The sequence below is a fragment of the Mastacembelus armatus genome, chromosome 3, assembly GCF_900324485.2.
Source record: "Mastacembelus armatus chromosome 3, fMasArm1.2, whole genome shotgun sequence".
Taxonomy (NCBI): domain Eukaryota; kingdom Metazoa; phylum Chordata; class Actinopteri; order Synbranchiformes; family Mastacembelidae; genus Mastacembelus; species Mastacembelus armatus.
This window is the reverse complement of record NC_046635.1, coordinates 18291328-18311740: the sequence shown is the minus strand read 5'-3', so window position 1 is coordinate 18311740 and position 20413 is coordinate 18291328. Positions and strand designations below refer to the sequence as shown.

General features: G+C 39.5%; 1 protein-coding gene across 2 annotated transcripts; it reads left to right on the top strand.

Annotated features, from left to right (window-relative positions):
* Window positions 1–8519: 8519 nt before the first annotated feature.
* Window positions 8520–16221, top strand: ccnd1 (cyclin D1). Of its 2 annotated transcripts, XM_026293713.1 has the most exons (6): window positions 8520–8745; window positions 8851–9780; window positions 11130–11345; window positions 12254–12413; window positions 12999–13147; window positions 13253–13408. In XM_026293713.1, the coding sequence occupies exons 2-6, from the start codon at window positions 9583–9585 to the stop codon at window positions 13406–13408; spliced, it is 879 nt and encodes a 292-aa protein (XP_026149498.1). In that variant the 5' UTR covers window positions 8520–8745; window positions 8851–9582. The 2 variants fall into 2 exon arrangements, with proteins under 2 accessions (XP_026149498.1, XP_026149499.1); XM_026293714.1 differs by lacking the exon at window positions 8520–8745 and having other exon boundaries at window positions 9583–9780; window positions 13253–16221.
* The last annotated feature ends 4192 nt before the right edge of the window (window positions 16222–20413 follow it).

Below are 20413 nucleotides of genomic sequence, written 5' to 3'. Positions count from 1 at the left end.
AGAGGCAACACATTCTCACTGCACATCATCTCATATGCATGAATGGTTATTGTGAGTATGCTTCTATTAGTGTGACCAAAGTGGTTTTCTTTGCGTCTGAGTGACACAGACATATATATAAGCACAAACTGATCAAACCTTGTTCCATGTATGATTTATCATACCCTTTATCCTCATTTCAAACATGAACAGCCAGACTCTGGACCCATAAGAAAAATTGTCCAATTAACAGTTTTTCAAAAAGGACATGATTTTTACAAACAACCTTCAGCACAAACCATGTTGTAGTTCTTGTGGTTTAGCTATGTTGTTTATTGGAAGTAATAAATGAATGCAAAGAAGATGAGCAGAGGGAAAAAGGACACTGAAATGTCCAGAGCTAGACAAAAAAATGGGAAACGTTGGGGTACAACTGTGGCTATGGTAGTTATGGTTAGGGTTTAGGAAACTATAAACTAAAGATGAAAGGTTGCAAGAAGCCAGAAGAGATCACATGTATGCTAACTCTCTCAGGATCTGTCAGGGACATTCTGTTTGGGACTCTTATTTTGTTGTTATTTCTTGGGATACCCTATTTGCCCACATTTTCCTGCTTTATGTTGCTTATTTGCCTTCACTGATTTCATCTGTGTTTAATGAGTTAACGTGTGTCTACATACCTGCAATGTTCCTGTTTTCTGTGGTGTTAGTTTGTTTCGTTACACCTGGGCTTACCTTTGTTGGCCTCAGTTCCTGCCTCTGGAGTTCTTCTCTATGCTCTTGGGTCCGGTTTTGAACAAACTGTGCATATCCTCACCCCGTCTTGTCTGCCTTGCACCTTTGAGCCCTGCTGTTTGTTTATAAAAAAACATGTTAAACTCTGTATTACTTTAGACATTCTAAAAAATTTCATTTCCAAAAGACCATAGACCAGTCGCAATTGCATAATCACTAAGCTTCAAGAAAAGTTTCAGCACATAAAAAATCTGAGTTCTTTTCTGAAGCTCATGCTGATGTGTTTCTTGTGCATGAAGCAGACCAACAGATCTCAGCAGAAGACCATTCACATAGTGACAACATAATGGTTGCCAGATTGCTGCCTGTGTATTTACCTGTAATCTCTGGTCTCTCTCTTACACGCACACATACACACACACACAAAGGAGATTTAGTAATAGTAATGTAAACATGACATAAATGAGACTCCCAAAGAAGAACACAAACATGTAACTTCTACCTAGCCTGAGCACTAAAACCAAGTCTTAACCCTCACATAGGTATTTAAATTTGTGAGGTGTGTATACACATTTTCAGCATGCTGAAATGTCCTCTCAGTAGTGGTACTGAACTAAAAATTCTCCACACAACATGATAGAAAGTTGTTGGAGTGGAAGTAAAAAAAACAGTATGAGGTGTTTCTGGATATATATGTTTGCGCGTGTGTGCATCAAAGTCTAAACAACATAGCATTGGTATTACTGCAACGACTATTGCAACCATAACTCCACAAATTCAATCTAATTCTAAGCCATCTGGTTTAACTGTCTTTTGTACCATTTCACCAACTTACAGATAATTTTGCTGTTACTGTCAATGAAAATTGCACAAGATAAGCAACACATTAGCATTAGTGCCAACTAAAGCCAAGAACTTTACACAAAGTTTGCATTTGCAGTTTCTAAAAAACTTCATGGTGTGGGGAGAAGGACGTCTTGAGTGCTTCACCTTCTGGTACCATAACTGCATCTGGATAAGTGGAAGAAAATGAATGGATGATCTTTGAAAAAGCAGATGCCACCCCTACATTGGAGGGCATCACAATTTCACCTTTCCACATACAGTGCATTCCTGCTAGGAAAGGAATGTTAACTATCACCTACACGATCTGCATGCCACACTTAACCCAAAAAGCCTTTTATTGTATGATATATGGGGTAATAAGGATGTTTAAGGGAATGTTGTCAAATTAGAAGCAAGTAAATATCTTTTGCTTCCACCTCCACTAAGTCCTAAAATATTCCAGCCCACCAAACTGCTCCATGTTTAAACAAAAAACAAATGCACCTTTCTATCTCACCAAAACACTCCCACATTTGTTCTTTTGCTACATGTGATGTGGTGAGGTCTGCAATACAGCTAAACACTAGCATTATAAGTAGTAACTGTGTGTGGTGGGAGGGGGCAAGGAAGTGTTGTAAATGATCACTGATTTGTGCTCCCATCAGTCGCTTTGTGCACATCACAGGCTTAATGCTCAATTCAGAACTCTGAATTGGTGCTTCATATTCATGTCTGTAAGGGACATGTATCCAGCTCCACTTTGAACACTGGCAAAGTCATAAACTGCCACACATTCCTCCAAAGCTGCTTGGTTCTGATATGTTCCTTTTGGCCTGATCACAAGCTTCTCCATAAATGTCCAGTAAATGTGCAATGTATGGGTCTCTCCACTGACAACTATCATTGTTGTTGCTTTCCTCTATGTTTATTTTTACCAATATGTGAGGGGCCCAAACTGAAGTCAGATGTTAAAACAATTCCCATACATTCAGATCTGACCATTCTGTATGTATAAATCATGTCACAGACATGCCAGTATCCATTGTTGCCCACCTAAGAACCCAGGGTCAGAGTTACTCCTAAAGTGTCGACTCCCTGTTGAGGAGGAGTGTTGTATTATTTTTTACCTGAAAACAAAACGTTTATCTTCTGACATGCCCTTACACGATTGATTGAGTGGTCTTTCAGTCAAACAGGTGATTTATCCATGTCTTCTGTAATTTAACTTTCTGAGCTTTAAATACATTTTTAATGAAGCATCCTGATGTTTCCCTAAACTTAACTAACTAACTTTAACCAGAGTGTTCAACAGTGATTTGTATGATATGGTCCTGATGATAGGGGCATCAGATCAGAATGTGATATGTCATTCATGAGAGCATGAACAAATACACTGGCATTTTTAATATTCTAAGGATACATTGAAATTAAAAAGTAATTATAGTAGCCACCAGGTAGAATTCGCACAGGTTTGTGATTTGGGTGTAAACCTGTTAATTCCGCTTCAATACATAGCCTCGTACCACAACCCTGCTTTTTGTTTCATCTGCACACACTGACTGAGGCTGGTTGATTGGGGACCAGATAGGACCCTTTTATTTTGAACTGCATTGCATTGTGGTTTAGGTTTAGTTAAAAGGTCACATTCCCTGGCTTCTGGCCCACACCATTAATATTTATAAGGATTAGATAGGAACTACACACAGGCCATGCCTGCATGCATGCAAACTCGCCCACACAGACACACATTTGAGAAACGCACAGCTAGATGGAGAAATTATTATTACCACAGGGTTCTCATTTGTATGACCAGGCTAGATGTGCAAACTGTTGGATTTTCAGGTTTACTCTAAATGCATTGTGCAAACTACATGAAACCACAAGAAAAACCAAAATCAAAAACAAGATGCCCACAGTGCACATGTGGATTACAGGTCCTAGTACAAGAAAGACCAATGAAAAACTGATCAGTTATTTATAAATTATTTATAAATTCATCCTTTAAAACTAGGACAGTCAAAATAAACATTGGATGATCAGGAAGACTAAACCCCAAGTAAAAATATTTTGCTGAGCAAAGCCCAACAGAGAGAACGTCAACATGGAAGAAAATCACATTGTGTTGCATTGTGTTCTGTCTCATCGTATCTGTAGACGTGTTATTTCACACTGTCACCCACAAAGCAGACTTCCACAATATCACTTGGCTGATTTGTGTTGTTGCTGTTAAAATTAAAATGATAAAAGATTTTTACTGCAGAAAATGTCCTGTACATGTCATCTAATGAATTAAAGCAGGAGACATCATTGTGCTAAAGCTGTAAAATAATGTAAGTGGTGGACACTCTCACACTAAATATCCTGTGTAACTGATGTTGTTGGGTTTTATATCATGTTTGTTTTCAGGTCTTAATGTATCAAACAGGTTTAGTGCTACCTGTGAAAAACACCTGGAAGTTGCTCACTGTCTTATTCACCCCTTTGTTTGATTTTACAACAAACATTTACAGTGAGTGGCTGTATCAATATACAGCTGAGAAAGAAGAGGAAGCAGCAGCCTCTGTCTGTGAATCTTCTTAACCGTGGCAATTACTCAATTCAATTCAATTTTATTTGTATAGCTCCAAATCACAATACAAATCATCTCAAGGCACTTTACAAAAACTAAAACTAAAAACCCAACAAATCCCTTATGAGCAAGCACTTGGCGACAATGGAGAGGAAAAACTCACATACCTAAATTTTTTTTTTTTTTCAGCCTATATGTTATATCAACAGTGCACACATTCAGCCTCTGGCCATATCCATAGGGAATCATTATCAATTCCAAATCTCCAGATCTGGATACAGTTTGAGGAAAACGGAAGCATTACTCATCAAACAAACTGACCTAGGGCCAACTGCTTGATAAGGCAAACAGTCAATTCAAACAGGTGAGCTGTTGCAATATGAGGAAAGTGATTGTTCAACAGTACACTTATACATGAACATCTGTCCCTTCAAAGTTGTGTTACTCTTTATTTAATGTCATTCAGAACTACACAAAACAGTTACTGTTATTTCCTCTAACCATATTTTCCAAGAAGTAAAGTGATACCAGGACTCAAATGTGCACTAGAAAGTTCAATCCTGGTGAGTTTGGGGTTTTCCATGTTGTTTAAATGAAGTGCTCCAGGTGATTGTATGAAGATTTGACCAAATGGTTTCAGGAATACATGAATACTTTGCATGCTTGGAAGGAATGATGCAAAATCCATGCAAATATATGCAAATAAAATGGGCAGAGTCTAACACAAAGCACTGATTTCCTTGGTTAAGAAAGTCTCCAACTCAACAGACCAGGCATGTATATAGCTGTGATGAAAAGGTATGTGGGGCTAGGCTAACTGGTGACACAACTGTAGGCGTAAATGTGAGACTGTCTGTCTGGCATGGGTGTTTTCCAATTCACTTATTTTATCGCCCCTCACTAACCAGTGTGCATCCTTCATGAAAGTTCATTACAGATGAACATGCATGAAAATTGTCCCATATCTAACTATACCACAGTCATGTATATTTATTTTATTATATTTATACCTGAATTTCCCCTTGGTGATGAATAAAGTTTATATTATTTGCACTGAAATCAAAGTTATACATTTCTGCTAATATAAACACTTCTGTAGAATACCTCACATACCTGTACTGTGGATGGGAGCTACAGTTTTCCGAAGAAAGGTTTTTTTCTCTGTGATTACAAAGTAAACCCATCATATCAAAGATGGATGCATCAGACACCAATAACCGTTAATCTTTTGCACACATTTCCACTATCTGAAAACATTTAGGGAATACACAGAGATAAGGCTTGAGAGCATACTGTGAAGTGATTATAATGAAAGGAAACCCAGTGGAAACAAAAAATCTCATATTTGTGTTTCACACACACATACATCCTATTGAAAACCTATTTTTAAATCATGGTCATATTCAGCTAGTTTGTAACTTGTGAGTTTAGTATAGTCAAATATTAGCTGCAGTTGGCACATGTCTCATTCACAGATAGTTGTCAGTGTGTGTGTGTGTGTGTGTGTGTGTGTGTGTGGGTGTGGGTGTGATGTGGGGCGCAAGCATTCCAGCCCACCCTACCCCCCTTCCCAAACTCCCACTGACCAATTGTGTCGGGGGTTTTCCTCTTATCCTTGCCCTTGGCCCTACATGGCCCCCGAGCACCCACCCAGTTAGCTAAAACAGAGGTGCTGTTAGGTCAGTTGTGGTGCAGGACAGACACACATTTGCCCAGTTTGACCCCCGCCTAACTGTGTTCGTGGATCACTTCACAGGACAATCTCCCTATCCATCTTTGCAGGGTTATTGTGGACCTGCCCTCAGCTGAGAAAGGAGCTTCATTCACAGGGAAAACCCCTCTTTCTCTGCCCTCTCTCTTTCATGCTGTCCTTTCTGGATGATGGCTGGAGGAAGGGACACCCTCACACATATGCTTTGTGTGTGTGTATGTGTGTGTATGTGCAGTTGGAGGTCATATTTAGAATATGAAGAGGCTAGGGACTTCAAAGCTGGACACAAAATGAGGTATAAAGACAAATGTCACTACTTCAACAACCCTGCAAACTCTCTCACACACACATGCATTTAGTTATTTAAGCTTTGAGTTAGTTGAAAGGAGAATTGCGTGGAATATTGTAAAAAAGGTGTTCTTGTGGCAAAGGTATCTGTTGTCAACATTGTGTACACACACTGGTACAAAAATATGCATCACAATTAAGCAAAAAAAAAAAGAGAAAAAATAGCACTTAAACACACATACTCATGTCAAAGACCCTTGCAGGAATGTCAGGCATGCATGCTACAGCCTGATGGCTTTGTTACATTTAAGTGAATTAGTAAACATTGTGTTGAGGACTGCAGGTGTAAGTATAAATACATGTGTTAGAATAGGTTTATATGTAGTATAACAAAAATATTCCATGAGCATGGAGTAGAAAATGCACAAAATGAAGAAAAATGTGGGAGTGGAGGTTACAAATAGTATGGGGGAGGGTCTGAGAAGGGGGAGATGAAAGAGCACACACACACTAGGCAAACCACTGAATGAATGAAAGGCAGTAGTGGGAAATGGAATGAATGAATAGTTGAGACTAAGAAAATGAATGAATCTGATAATGCCAACTGATGGTGCTTATGAATATCTGAGGACAATGTGAAAAGTGTGAAAGCCATCATCTGCACAGTCAAAGTGAAACTTGCATTTTGTTGTATTTCACGTATTTTCCATGTATTTTCATTCATGGAATGGCCACCCTGCAGGAAACTTAAATTCCTGCAAAGTGAGAAAATAACATAAAAATTAGCATTTTTAGTTTGTCCAGTACATTGGTTTGTGACAAAGCACAATGGCTTTCCCATCAGGATAACTTAATTACAATTAGCAAATGCTTACATGTTACCAATGGTAAGTTAAGGTGGTGACACATTGTCAACATCACCTCCTAAATATCAGTTAGTACAACCTCATATCAAGCATTTCTTGCTAAAATACTGATATTTATCACTCTTATCAAGATTCTTAAAAAATATTTGTCAATGTTTCATCAAAGCAAACTGTTTTATTGTTTCTAAGAGGTAATAAAAACTAGGGCAAACAGGACACACACGGAGAAAACATCACATGCCAATACAAGTGAAAGAAAATCATAGCAAAAACAGACGGCCTTGACATATCATTTATTTTACAGACATGGGCTCCACCATGGTGTGATCAGTAGTCTGAACCAGTCAGTGCCCTGCTGGTTTCACTTCAGCTTTCCCCTGTCCCTTTAAACATTTCCTTTCCCTGTTACCATAAAGCTGCTAGAAGAGCCTCACAACAAAAGTCACATGCTCCAGCTCCCTTTGTTTTGTACAGAAAGCCTCTGTAGCAGGACAGAGAGGATGTAACATGCCACTGGGAAAAGTGGCATGTTATGTCAAAAGTGGGAAATAAAGTAGATCAGAATAACTGTTTCCTTCGAGTTTGCTTTTTGAGGGACCTATATGTTGTTTCCCAATACACTGTCATTTTAAAACTTAGAAATACATAAAAAAGTGAACAAAATTCCCTAAGTTGCTATGTTTGCATGTGCTATAAATTAAATATCTAAGTGGTGTCTGTAAAAGGATATCTAGCAACAAAATAGGCCCATGCTGGTGAGGTGAAATATGTGCATGGAAAACAATGAAATGAAACTTAACTCAAATGTTAAGAGGTTTTATAAACAAATAAGCAGAACATGCATGGGTAAATCTGCACGTTAACAGTCCTGAGATATATGTAAATAAATCTATGGTAAATGCATATTTTGGCATCTCTAATTGTATTTTTTACCAACAACACAATGATATTTTCTGATGTGACTACAGGCTCTGCTGTGAAAGGTGTGTAACCCTCTGATTTCATTACGGTAGTCCACCAAAGAGGAATTTCAGGAATGTGAAAAGCCCCAATTCATATTGAAACTAGATTAAAACTTAACACTAGCACAACTTAAAACTGAAAGCTTGTTTTTACTTGAGTAAACAAATACATACTGACAGGGCGTGATAGATAAACTTTGGATCAAGTTGGATTTGACAGAATTTAGGCTGGATTCATTGACTTGTCCCCTCTGCAGTCTTACTGAAGCAGCATAGATACATAGATGTGCATAGAAAGCAATGCTGTCAATACAAAAAGATGCCAGTATTGATTTGTTGAAAGACTATAAAATGTCAAATGACTTTGATAGGGTAATCAATAATCAGCTTCTCCAGTGCACTGAACTTTTCCCCACATGAAAAGTTCTGTCGACTCTGCCTAGTAACAGCAGTTCCTCCCATTGGTGCGACTCCAGTCTCCTCCCGCTTGTATGGGTGTAAGTTAAAGCCTTAAAACTTTATCACTGACACTACTGTATTACTTTATTCCAAACTGCTTTTCTTTTGTTTTCTGAGCAATATGACCTTATCAGAGTTTATCAAAACAAACCTAAATGATGTTCAAATGAGTTCTAAAGAATAATCTGCAGATTTGTTTTGGTTGGTTTATATTCTCAAGTCATGTTAATAGTCTAATTGGTGAGATAGACCTAGAATCACTGAAGTGATTCATTGTGCCACATGGTGAAGTTTATGTTGTTCAATGAAATTCATTGTACACAGGGAGCTTACAGTGAACAAAAGCTGAAGGTTAGTAAGCATTTTCCACCTCTAATTGAATTAATAGTGTATTGTATCTTAAAGATTGTACGGGTAGACTACCTTTTAAGACGCTGACTATGCTTATTACAACAGGCAGACTACACTGCTGCCCCATGTGCTCGCCTCCTGTTCAGCGAGAGAGCTGTTGCTACTTTCATTCACTCTTGTGGAATAGCAGGAGAAGAAGGATGGGGCTGTAAAAGCCGTTATCGCCCCCTTCCGACTCTGAGCTGCCAGCCTGACCCGGTCAGCTCCACTCACCGGGACACAGGACAACAGAAGTCCCTCGGACTCAGCCTCGGACCTCCTACCTCACATATATATAGATATATAAATATCTATATATATCTATATGTATGCGTATGTATGTGTGTGTGTGTGTGTGTGTATGTGTGCGTGTGCATGTCTCGCGCGCTCCCGAGCAGACTACTTGTCCCTTTGATCCCCCCCCCACTTAACAACAGCTGACGTCACCGCGCGCGCGGCCCATCCTCCCCCTCATCAGCACGCGCTCGCCGGTAAACTTTGTATTTGTGTGCGGCGTGTGCGTGAGCGTGCTGTGAGCGCGAGGCAGGGGTTTTTGTCTGGCAGGGGGAAGCGCTCTGTTCTTCAGAGGGCTCGCGCACACCGGAGAAGCAGCAGCACGCGGCAGCAGAAGCCCAGCAAGGAGAAAGTGATTTAAAAGCAGCCGACGGCAGCCTTCTGCCTGCTGTATCTCTGCCTTCTCTAGCGCAGCGACATTTGAACCCGGCCATACTAACATTACTTCGGCTGTGATATTTTTATCATTCTAATTATTATTATTATTAGCTGAAGTAACCTACTATGGAGGACCAGTTGCTGTGCTGCGAGGTGGACTCCATCAGGAGAGCCTACCAGGACGTCAACCTGCTCAACGACCGAGTTCTTCACACCATGCTGAAGGCAGAGGAAAACTACTTACCGTCACCAAACTACTTCAAGTGTGTTCAGAAAGAAATTGTACCGAAAATGAGGAAGATAGTTGCCACATGGATGTTAGAGGTTGGTTTTACCGCACTTCAACTTTCGGCACTTCAACTTTCTTTTAGCTGCTAACTTGTTGGTAGATTGTCTCTAGGTGATCTGTAGGTTATATCATAAAACCTGTCAAATTAGTCTTAGCCTAATGCAAGCATTTTGAGCATGTTATTTCGGTGTGCATGTTACATAAACGCTCTGAAAAGTACATGTCCACAGAAGTGCTGGGTGGTCCTTCGGCTATAAGGAGAGATATCGGCTACAGACTGTACTCAGTTTCTACCACGAATACCCTTAGTATTTGTTTCTCAACGTAGATTTTTTATAAGGTTAGGAAATATAATTGCATTTGGAAAATATTCCAAAATAACAGCAATGTACACGTATGCAGTCTGGCCCGTGCCAGTAGGCTATTACGCGCCATCTTTGTTGTCGTATAAGAGAAGGATTTTAATATCATTAAAAATCTATAACATCAGCAACAATGACAGTAACTCGATCAGATCAGCCAGAATTGCATCTATATCATAAGATGGTAACATACTGACTGCTTCAGCTTACTCGACTGCTATGAACTGGTAAATTTGGTTTTGTTTCACAAGAGTCGCTGCTATTTGTGAAGGTCGCTAAGAAAAAAGGACATCTTTTAAAAAATGCAAAAGGACTAAATCATTTTTAATAGTCGGATTTGATAGATTAGATGTTATTTAACATTTACAGGGCGTTTTGGAATTAGTTCTTTGTAGTTTTTTATTTTTAATTAATTTCTGAAATTGTGCAGCATAGAGCCGGGGGAAGTGTCTCCTGTAGCACGTGAAAAAGCCCAGTCTGAGAAATTATTATTTCTTTAATCTATATCAAGTCCCCTTCGACATATTTTACCGTTGTCCGATTAGGCATTCGATAAGGATCATTTACATGCTAATTGTACACATCCTGATATTTTTTAAATATTTATAAATATTTTTTGAAAAGATGACGAAGTTGAAATTAGAGTGAAACTTGCATCGACGCCACCTTTGTGTCTCAGTCAGAACTGACTGCAAACTAATTCCTCTTTTCATTACTGCAAGTCTTACTCTAATAAATGTATCATATTTTGACTTTAGTTTTTTTTTCTGCATGTGAAATTGAATTTGCATTAACTGCTGTGCCAACGCAGGATATTTAAACTCAAAATTGAAAAATATTAAATGCACAAAATGTTTAGTTTCTGTTAATTTCGTTTCTGATGATTGTGACCAGAGCAGCTATTGAATGCAAACAGCTGTGCACAGAGTAAGACAGAGGACCAGTGGGGGTAAAGACTTAACAATGCATATGAAAGGGGGAATTCTTTTCAGCAACCTGAAAGTGCTTTTCTCACCTCCCAGGTCTGCGAGGAACAGAAATGTGAGGAGGAGGTTTTTCCGCTGGCTATGAACTATTTGGACAGATTTCTATCAGTGGAGGCCACCAAGAAAACACGACTACAGCTGCTGGGAGCGACATGCATGTTTCTAGCATCCAAGATGAAAGAGACTGTTCCCTTAACAGCGGAGAAACTCTGTATCTACACGGACAACTCAGTCCAGCCGGGAGAACTGCTGGTAATTGAGTTCTGCAGACATAGATGTTGCATAACACATACAGTACATGAGCAGCATGCACTGGAGGCCACATTACCAGAATAAAAACCAGTGTTTGCAGTTGATTTGGTTTGTCACCATGGTCTGGAGGTTTTGATTGTACAGAAATGACATAGATGAGCTGTTTAGTGTAGATACAATAGAGATGTAGTTTTGGTGCAGCATTGTCTGAATGGCTGCTTGTAACTTTCCCATGGTGACTGGAAGGCCTCTCTGATTTCATGAATGGTCTCAGTGACAAGAACGCTCAAGATTCACAGCGACATCTAGTGGCCATATGACAGAGGTGCAGATTATTGGTGGCGACAACTGGAGCACAATTAGCTTTCGTTATCTGTTATGCTTGCTGCGACATTTATGTGCAGCTGTTGCCACTGCTGTGACTCCATCTGAATGGAGACAGGTGATGTTTGGAGTAGTTTATCACAATATAGTCAAAGGCAGATTAACTGATCCTGTTTATTTATACATGAAATGCACATTGCACAGCATTTATAGCACCATGTATACATAATATTTCTATAGTTAAGTAAGCAACACAATAGACTTAGGAGGTAGATGTTTTAACTATGTACCCAGGATACCCTGCTAAAGCAGGAATAAAGTCTATTTTTGGATGGGTGAAATCTTGACAATATTGCAGTCTAGTATTCTGACTTCTGCTGGGAAAAGGAAAGAACTGCATACCAAATTGTGTCTACAAAATACAGCATTAAACACAATGCTGGAATTGTCTGAAATACAAGAACCGATAAATCACAAAGTACTGCAGCAGCTAAATGTCACAGCAGATGTCAGGAGGAGTGTGTTTTTCTCTAGAAGTAAGTGGGTCATTTTGAGTGAATGCCTCTGGTCTGGTCCATCCACAGCAAATGGAGCTGTTGGTTCTCAACAAGCTGAAGTGGGATCTGGCTTCAGTCACGTCACACGACTTCATTGAGCACTTCCTGTCCAAGCTGAAGATCCACCCATCCACCAAGCAGATCCTCAGGAAACACGCCCAGACCTTTGTGGCCCTCTGTGCTACGGGTGAGACATGGAACTGTACACATATGCAGTATACACTGATACATTGATTTCAAAATCCTACATATTTTCTTGTTATGCCCTGAACGTATGTTGCTGCCAAGACCTGTATGTTTTATACCTCCAGTTTCTCTATATTTAGTTTATTCTATAGAGCCTATTACAACTTACTGAAAGTCACCATGTTTTCCAACAGCATTGACTAACGTTTCAGGCTTTTCTCTAGATAAGAAGCCCTAACCCCAGTTTAGAATTATTGCTTTTTGCCCTCTTTGACCCAGTTTCTTGTTTTGTTATTCTAATCATGGCTGCCATGTTCTCATTATTAGTTAATAAATGTTGAAGGTTCAGAGCAGCAGATTTGTATCTGCCGTTTTTTTCTGCGAAAAAAGATATAGGCAGTGATTCTGTCTGGTCTGGTAGTCAGTTGTATTTAAGTGTCTGTTACAAGAACAAACAAAGATCAAGAACTTGCATGAGAGTAAATGTTTTTGTTTTGTTCTGAAAGCAGAGCTGGTGTTTTGTAATCATTGCACACTGTGCTGTAGTTATTCCTTGTCCTGACACGTTCTCGTGGTGTTTCCACAGATGTTAACTTCATTGCCAGTCCTCCATCCATGGTGGCGGCGGGCAGCGTGGTCGCAGCTGTTCAAGGTCTCTACCTGAAGAGCCAAGATGCCTCCTTGTCCTCCCAGAACCTCACCAACTTCCTGTCACAGGTCATACGTAGTGACCCGGTATGAAAACACTTAAAGCCATATTAGAATGTGTAACAAACCAGCATTTGTTTGTGATGTTAGCAGGGTGATAGTTCTGACTCAGTGTTGATTCTGTGCTTGCAGGACTGCCTGCGCTCCTGTCAGGAGCAGATAGAGTCTCTGCTGGAGTCTAGCCTGCGGCAGGCTCAGCAGCTCTGCAGCACAACAGAAACCAAACGTGTGGATGAAGATGTAGACCTGTCATGCACCCCAACAGATGTCAGAGACATCAACATCTGAAATGACAGCCACATCTCTTGATGACCTGGTTATTGAGGGAGTTTTGTGGACAGGACGTGGTGACGGATGGGTTGGGGGAGTGCCTCATCTGAACTCAGCCTCCCCTCCTCCTCCCTCTGCTTCATGGTGGGCTGCTGGGACGTCCGACATGTCACTCACATGCATGCTGTCTGCTACGAATGCCAAGCCACGACAGAACACCCCCTGCCCTGGTCAACAAACCCCAAGTCACATTTCCTGACAGCATCCCCTCCCGTCGTGGGAAATGAATACTAGAGAAATGCACCGGAGAGAAAAGACACTGAATGTTGATGAGCTGTGTGGCCTGGAACTGAAGTAGATATTTTTCTAATTCCCACAAATATTAAACTAGAAATTTTACAATTACTGCAGATTCAACTTGCCTACTAAAAGATCCCAAAGCATAACGTACAGCAGGTCATAGTCTGTCTTCAGGTCCTATACCTGGACTCTGCCATTTATTAAAGAGAAGAGGCTGTTTTGGTTTTACTTCATTTTGTTCTTTTTGTTTTAGACCTCCTGTGCTGTCCAAGCTCCCATGTTTGTTTTGTTGCAGTGCAGACATTCACATATCCCTGCTTGCTTAAGTTTAGTCACTTTATTATATATCATTTTAGATGTCTTTATTCAGTTAGTCTTAAACCTCTTCTAAGGCTTTTTTTTTTTCTTTCCTTCTTGTTAAACCAAGTGTAGACTGAGATGTTTTTATGACTTGGCTGTGGACTGCTGATGGTAAGGTTTGGACAAATGCTCATATGCTGATGACATTTGCTCTACTCATTTCAGCTTGCTGTAATTTGATAAGATCAAATCGAAGTAGATGTAAGCAGAGCAATCCACAATCTGTTTTCTTTCTTGGTTTAGTTATACCATTCCAACTTTTTCTAAAAAAAAAGAAAAAAAAGCACTTTTGGTCAGCACTGCTGGCTCATCTAAAGAAAATCACAGTGATTACGTTTATAAGACAACATGAACATAGAACAGGGGTTTGAGCAGGAGTCGTTTGGTGATGGAGAGTCAGAGCAGCACATGCATACAGTTGCACCTGGATCAGATTATTGTAATGGGACAAAACAATTGTGCCGTATGGCAGAAATACTTTTGAAAAACATGACTGAATGCTGTTTGACACTGCAATGAGTCTCATATGGCCAGTGGGTTACTATTACTGCCTGTAAAGTCTCAGATTTAAGTTTATTTCAACAGATGTTTCATACAGACAGAGCTGCTTTCATGTCTGAAGAAATATCATTGTTTCAGTTAAACATGAACATGCAGAGCCAAAAACTAAAGGTCCAGGAGTAAAAGTAAAAATAAGTATTATTTTTACTGTTAAAATAATACTTTATATCGTAAAATGTATTATTTATTGTTTAGCTTCCATTTTATATTTTTAAGTACCTGTGGCTCCAGCTACTGATGTTTAACTCAACCAGTGAGATTATTTCTGCCTCCAGAAATATTTATAAAACAGTCTGACTCTTAAATTACCAGTATGACATCCCCTCCTTTGTTCCACCTCACTTCTAATACTGCTCATGGATTCTGGGAAGGGGATGAAGCTAAAGAAAAAGAGGAGTGCTGAGACTATTGACGTGATTTTGCACAAACCTAAAAGATGTGGGCTGCATTTCTTGCCTAACTTGCCTGAAAAAAGTGGAGAGCAAAGCTGGCAAGAGTATAGGGGCATAAAAATGATAAAAAGTGGCAAAGAGGGTGATGGAACAACAGCAATGTGTCTTAATGCTGTAGAGTTCAAGTTGGGGTTCCTACACAGGATGGGGAAGTTGACATGAGCAGGTAGATACATACTTTATATTTGAATATGAATACATTACTACAAGTAGAAGTGCTCTCTTCAAATCAAATTCTGGAAAAGGGACTGAATTCTTTGACTATGTCAAACTGTGTAGGGACCCGATAAATTAGGTTTCTTATTGTACATTAAGGATAGAGAGTAGGAGAGAAACACTCCTTGTATTCTGCTGCTATAGAAAATAAATCCCAGCTATGTGTTTAAAAAAATTTTAAAAAGACAAAAAAATTGTAATGGATTAAATTTGATGCTTTTCCTATTGTTTGCTGCTACATTTTTGGTTGTTTTTTATACATATACAATGTCAATATACTGCCATTCTAGGTCTGAATTTTCTCATAGAAAATTGTGTTATTGACATCTTCATTTGTTGTTTTTGTGTAGATATTATGTGATCAGTTTTTGTTTGTAATTACGTGATATGATTCTCCATACTATTCCAAAAAACACGGAAATACGAGACAATGTACAGAAATGCTTTGATCCACAATACCTCATGTGACAGTCAAGATTTATCTCTAATCTTTAGTCTTTTTATTTGTTTAGTTCTTTTTTTCAGTGCCTACTAGCTCTGTTAAACCTGCTTGAGGTAAAGCATCCATGATGGAAACCAGCAAGTCCAAGGCATGCTTTGAAACTGGTGCCATAACAGAAAATGGGATTTGTATAACTCTGTTGAGTGTTAAGCTGTCTCGGTGAAAGAGACTTTATCCCCCCTATCGGCCCATAGTGGCCTTCCTTCCTTTCCCCTTTTTATATTTATAAAAGATAAAAAGCTTTTTGCTCCAATTTTCAAACTGTCATTACATTGATTTGATTTTGTAAATAGATTCAGTGTCATGCTCAGTAAGCCATAGACTATTTTTGTTTTATTTTTACAACACATTCCACACAGTTGTGTCTACTTCATGCCAGTTCTCTGCAACTGGAAAATAAACAATGTATTCATACTTGTGTCGACTACACAATAAAAACATGAATTAGATGGTGTCCTGTAAACTGGCTGTTTTTGTTCACAGGAGATGTTCAAATGAACTGAACATACACAGTGGTTGCACTAACTACTGACAGACAAAAAGATGTGAAACGTGACTGACATTTTGGTTTTGGACATTGGGTTAAAATACATGATGTATTTAGAAACCTGAGAGGCATCTTTGCCTAACATTTTACACACCAAATTTTACATACCTATGATTGTATAATAATGCAAATACTGGTTGTCTATTTGTACAAGCATCTAAAGAGAGACTCACCCAGAAAGAAAGTGTTGTTGGCTTTTGAGCTTTACTCTGAAACCCTTAGAAGTCTAGGCCTAGTGGAATGTCATGTGATTTGATCATGCAGGCATGACAGTATGGGTTATGGGTTAACTGTATTCCTTTTTTGTCTCTCATGTCCAACATGACTCTAGTTGACAGCAGCTGACTGACTCAGCTGACTGACTGACTCAGCTGACTGACTGACTCAGCTGTGAAAAGACATGACATTCTGATATTATAATGCGAGCAGACTCTGAGGCCATATCCTGTTTGTGACATTCCATGAAAAACCACAATCTTGGATTGTTACACAGGAGTGGAGGAGTTGATACAAAATTATCACTTTCTTCACATTCTTCGCACCTGTCATTTTAATGAGAAGCCAATAGTAGACTATTATTGTGAAACTGGAAGAGTTAAAAAGCTTGATGAAGCATCAATAAAATGCAAACTAATGTCACATCTTACTAATGGAGAACATTAAAAAAACAATCAAAGAGCTACAAGGTTTGGAAACACTGGGCGTAGTTTTAGTTTGCTGTGTAGACAGAAGCTAGAGTGTAATATCTGCTCTCATTATGTTTATCACAGCATTTCAGTAAGTATCTGTACACCATACCAGTAATGATATGGCCAGTGGTATGTCATGTTATGTATAGTATTACATATGTATGATGTCTGCCTTTTATTACATATGTATGATGTCTGGGCGCTGCATGGATCAAACTCGTTTTTCCAGAGTATCTCACAGATGCTCAATCAGATTGAGATCTGGGGAATCTGGAGGAGGCCAACCCCTTGAAGTTTGTCATGTTCCACAGACCGTTCCTGAACAATGTTGGCAGGGAACATTATCCTGCTGTGCTTGGTCTGCAGCAATGTTTAAGTAGGTGATACATGTCAAAGTTACATCCACAAACCTCCGGGGCCAAATGTGTTTCAGCAGAATATTGCTAAGAGCATCACTCTGCCTCTGCTGGCATAGCTTCTTTCCATACTGCTTCTGGGCACAATCTCTTCCCATGTTTTAAAAGAAAACATGAATTGACAGACCAGGCTGCCGCCTGCTATTACTCCATGGTCCAGTTCTGATGCTCATGTGCCCATTGTAAGTACATATACAAACCACTGGCAGGTAACAAGAACATTGATTATCTACATACAATGGCAACTGTCAAGAACAGGATATGTTGGTCAGCAAGTAAACAGTCAGTTTTTGAAACTGATGTGTTGGAACCAGGGAAGAACATGAGCAATTAACCGTAAACCCAGATTGACTTTTTCAATTGCCTGCTAATACAATTTTATACTACATAAAATCATACTCATACATATAATGCATTTGTACAACTGCAAATGCGTTACTGTTTTTGTTTGATTTTTTTAAAAATACATTTCTATGTAAATTATACTGATTTCCTCCTACCTCCACTATAAGGAGAGAACAACAAAGTGCTGTCTGAATCCTGAAAGTTATTGTTTGGTGAATGATTAACAGGAGTATGTGTGTGTATGTGACAGTACTCATTGATTTGTTATGCAAAGAATGTCTTTGATGGGGCTTCAGTGTGGAGGAAAAGGCGTGAAAGTCTAATCCTTTCCCACAGGCCTGCCAGTGTCAGCTCCACAAGCAGCAGACAAAGAACCTCAGCACACGCACACACATGACGCATAGACACGCTGTAAGAAATTGAAGTTTTTTGGCTTCTTTAATAAATTTGAAATTCATTTTACAACTGGCAATTCAATATGAAATTTGTTTTGAAAATGCATGTGCAATTGTCAATTCAGTATTCAAAGTGGCAATTCAAAATGTAGCACACTGAAACTGTTATTCAGTATTGTATGTTTTATAATGTAAACGTGCTTAGTCAAATTACTGTGCCTTAGGGATGCCTTGTTAATGCCAGGTTAATAGTTTAACTGACAACTGGACCAGCTTTTAAGAGTAAAATCATCTCTGCTTCTTTAACAGGTGAACAGTGGCACTGTTTTTTTTTTTTTTTGTTTTTTTTGTTTTTTTTTTCTCTTCTGGGATGTTGGGATTGTTGTTTGGTTGTTGTCTTCCTGCCTGGCAAAAAAACATAATTTGTTGCAGTTGGTACCGTGTCTTCGTACATTTAGGAAGTGCAATATAACTAGTGTTTCTGCCCGGTTGACGGGTTGGTGAGTTTTCTGCCAGAGAAAAGGGTTGTTTTTGTTGAGAAGAAGAATGCACCAACAGGGGAGAGAGTAGCCAAGCTAGCTCTGCAGCTAAGAAGCAGCTCCCAGCTCACCAATGCTACATCACTACATCAAAAAAAAAAGAGCGCACTTCTTTTCTGCAAGCTGGGAGTAACTCTGCTGGTGACCTGTCCAGGGTGTACCCTTGCCTGTCACCCAAACAGAGCTGGGATAGGCTCTAGCAGATCCCGTGACCCTAGATAGGAATAAGCGGGTATAGATAATGAATGGATGGATGGATGAGTAAAATGAGACTAACTCTCAAAGGAAGAATAAGCATGGACAGTGAGTGGGAATCACTACTAGTTGAGGCTAGACTCCAGTGAGGATGCAAGATCATTGTGCAGACTACTTGGAGAGTGAGAACGTTACAGGCTTGGAGGATAATGGTTTGGAACTGCTTTTAGCAGTCAATGATTTTATTAACAACTTAAAAAAAAGACACTGGTTGAGACTGCCAGAGACTCGGTAAAGCTGCACCCTATATATAGGAAAGACTTCAGGGATATTGGCCAACTTGGTGAAGTGCGGCAAAAGGACAAGTTAACTTCACCAGCCTGGAATGACAGTGAACATGGACTTAAGAAAGGCTATGATGAAGGTGAGATTGTTGAAGCAGTAATCCATTCTATCTCCCCACATGTAAAATTAAAAAGTTACTTAGGGTGTAGACAAGACCTGTCACTTGACTCACTAAGGTCTTTAGGAAAAATATGCCACAGAATTAAATCATTCACTGACTCGTGCAGTCCAAGGGCCAAAAGTGATGCCTGTGCAGTTTCTCATCTGCACAATGGACCTCAGACAGAAAGTTCTGCTTGCTTCTGAAAAAGCCAGGAAGGATCTAAAGTACAACTGTGAACTTGTAAAGACTCTGTTTTTACAGTACTACAGGGTGATGCAGTTTGTGCAGAAGTCAAACCATACCTGCAGGACCTATTTGTACAAGATGAAGTGTTGTTGGAAAAAAATGAGCATGGCCTACAGTGTGGAATTGGAGAAGATAAATAAATTGTCTGATACTAGACAAACAATAGTGAAGGTAACCCTGGTCCATGAGGACAAGAACCACATGGTGGAACAGGATAGCGGTGTAGAGAAAAACAAGAATCACACAAGTAAGCCCAATCCAAAATTGGAGACGTTAGGTGCTGGTAATAAAGTAATGGGTGAAACACTTCAAAACCTCACCACCCATATTGCTAGTCTAAAGCCAAGATAGATAGAGGAAGGCAAACACTTTAAAATAAAAAAAACAATTATAAACAAAAATTACCCTGGTGTTACCAAGCAAAAGGCAACAACGTGTCAGTGTGAGAACTCAAACCCAGGAGGAAAATGCACATACTGTTACAAGCGTGGCAGGAGTGAACAGTGGGCTGCAGGAAAAGGAAAGACACAACTGCTACCACTTGTAAAATAGAATTGTCAAGTAATCAGCTGAACCAAGTCACAGAGCCACTCAGTAAGATGTCACTGTTGGGAAAACGGGAAGACAGTCGGTTAGTGAGATGCAAAAGAAGAGAAGAGAAGAGAGCCCATCCTGCCCATTAATCTCATCTTTTCATGGGAGACAGCGAGTGCACAGTCTCCTGCAGGATATGCCAAAAAATGACTAAAGTCAACATGTGAAGCTTATGACATCGTGAAGCAAAACATGACTCCTCATCGGAATACTTCTCT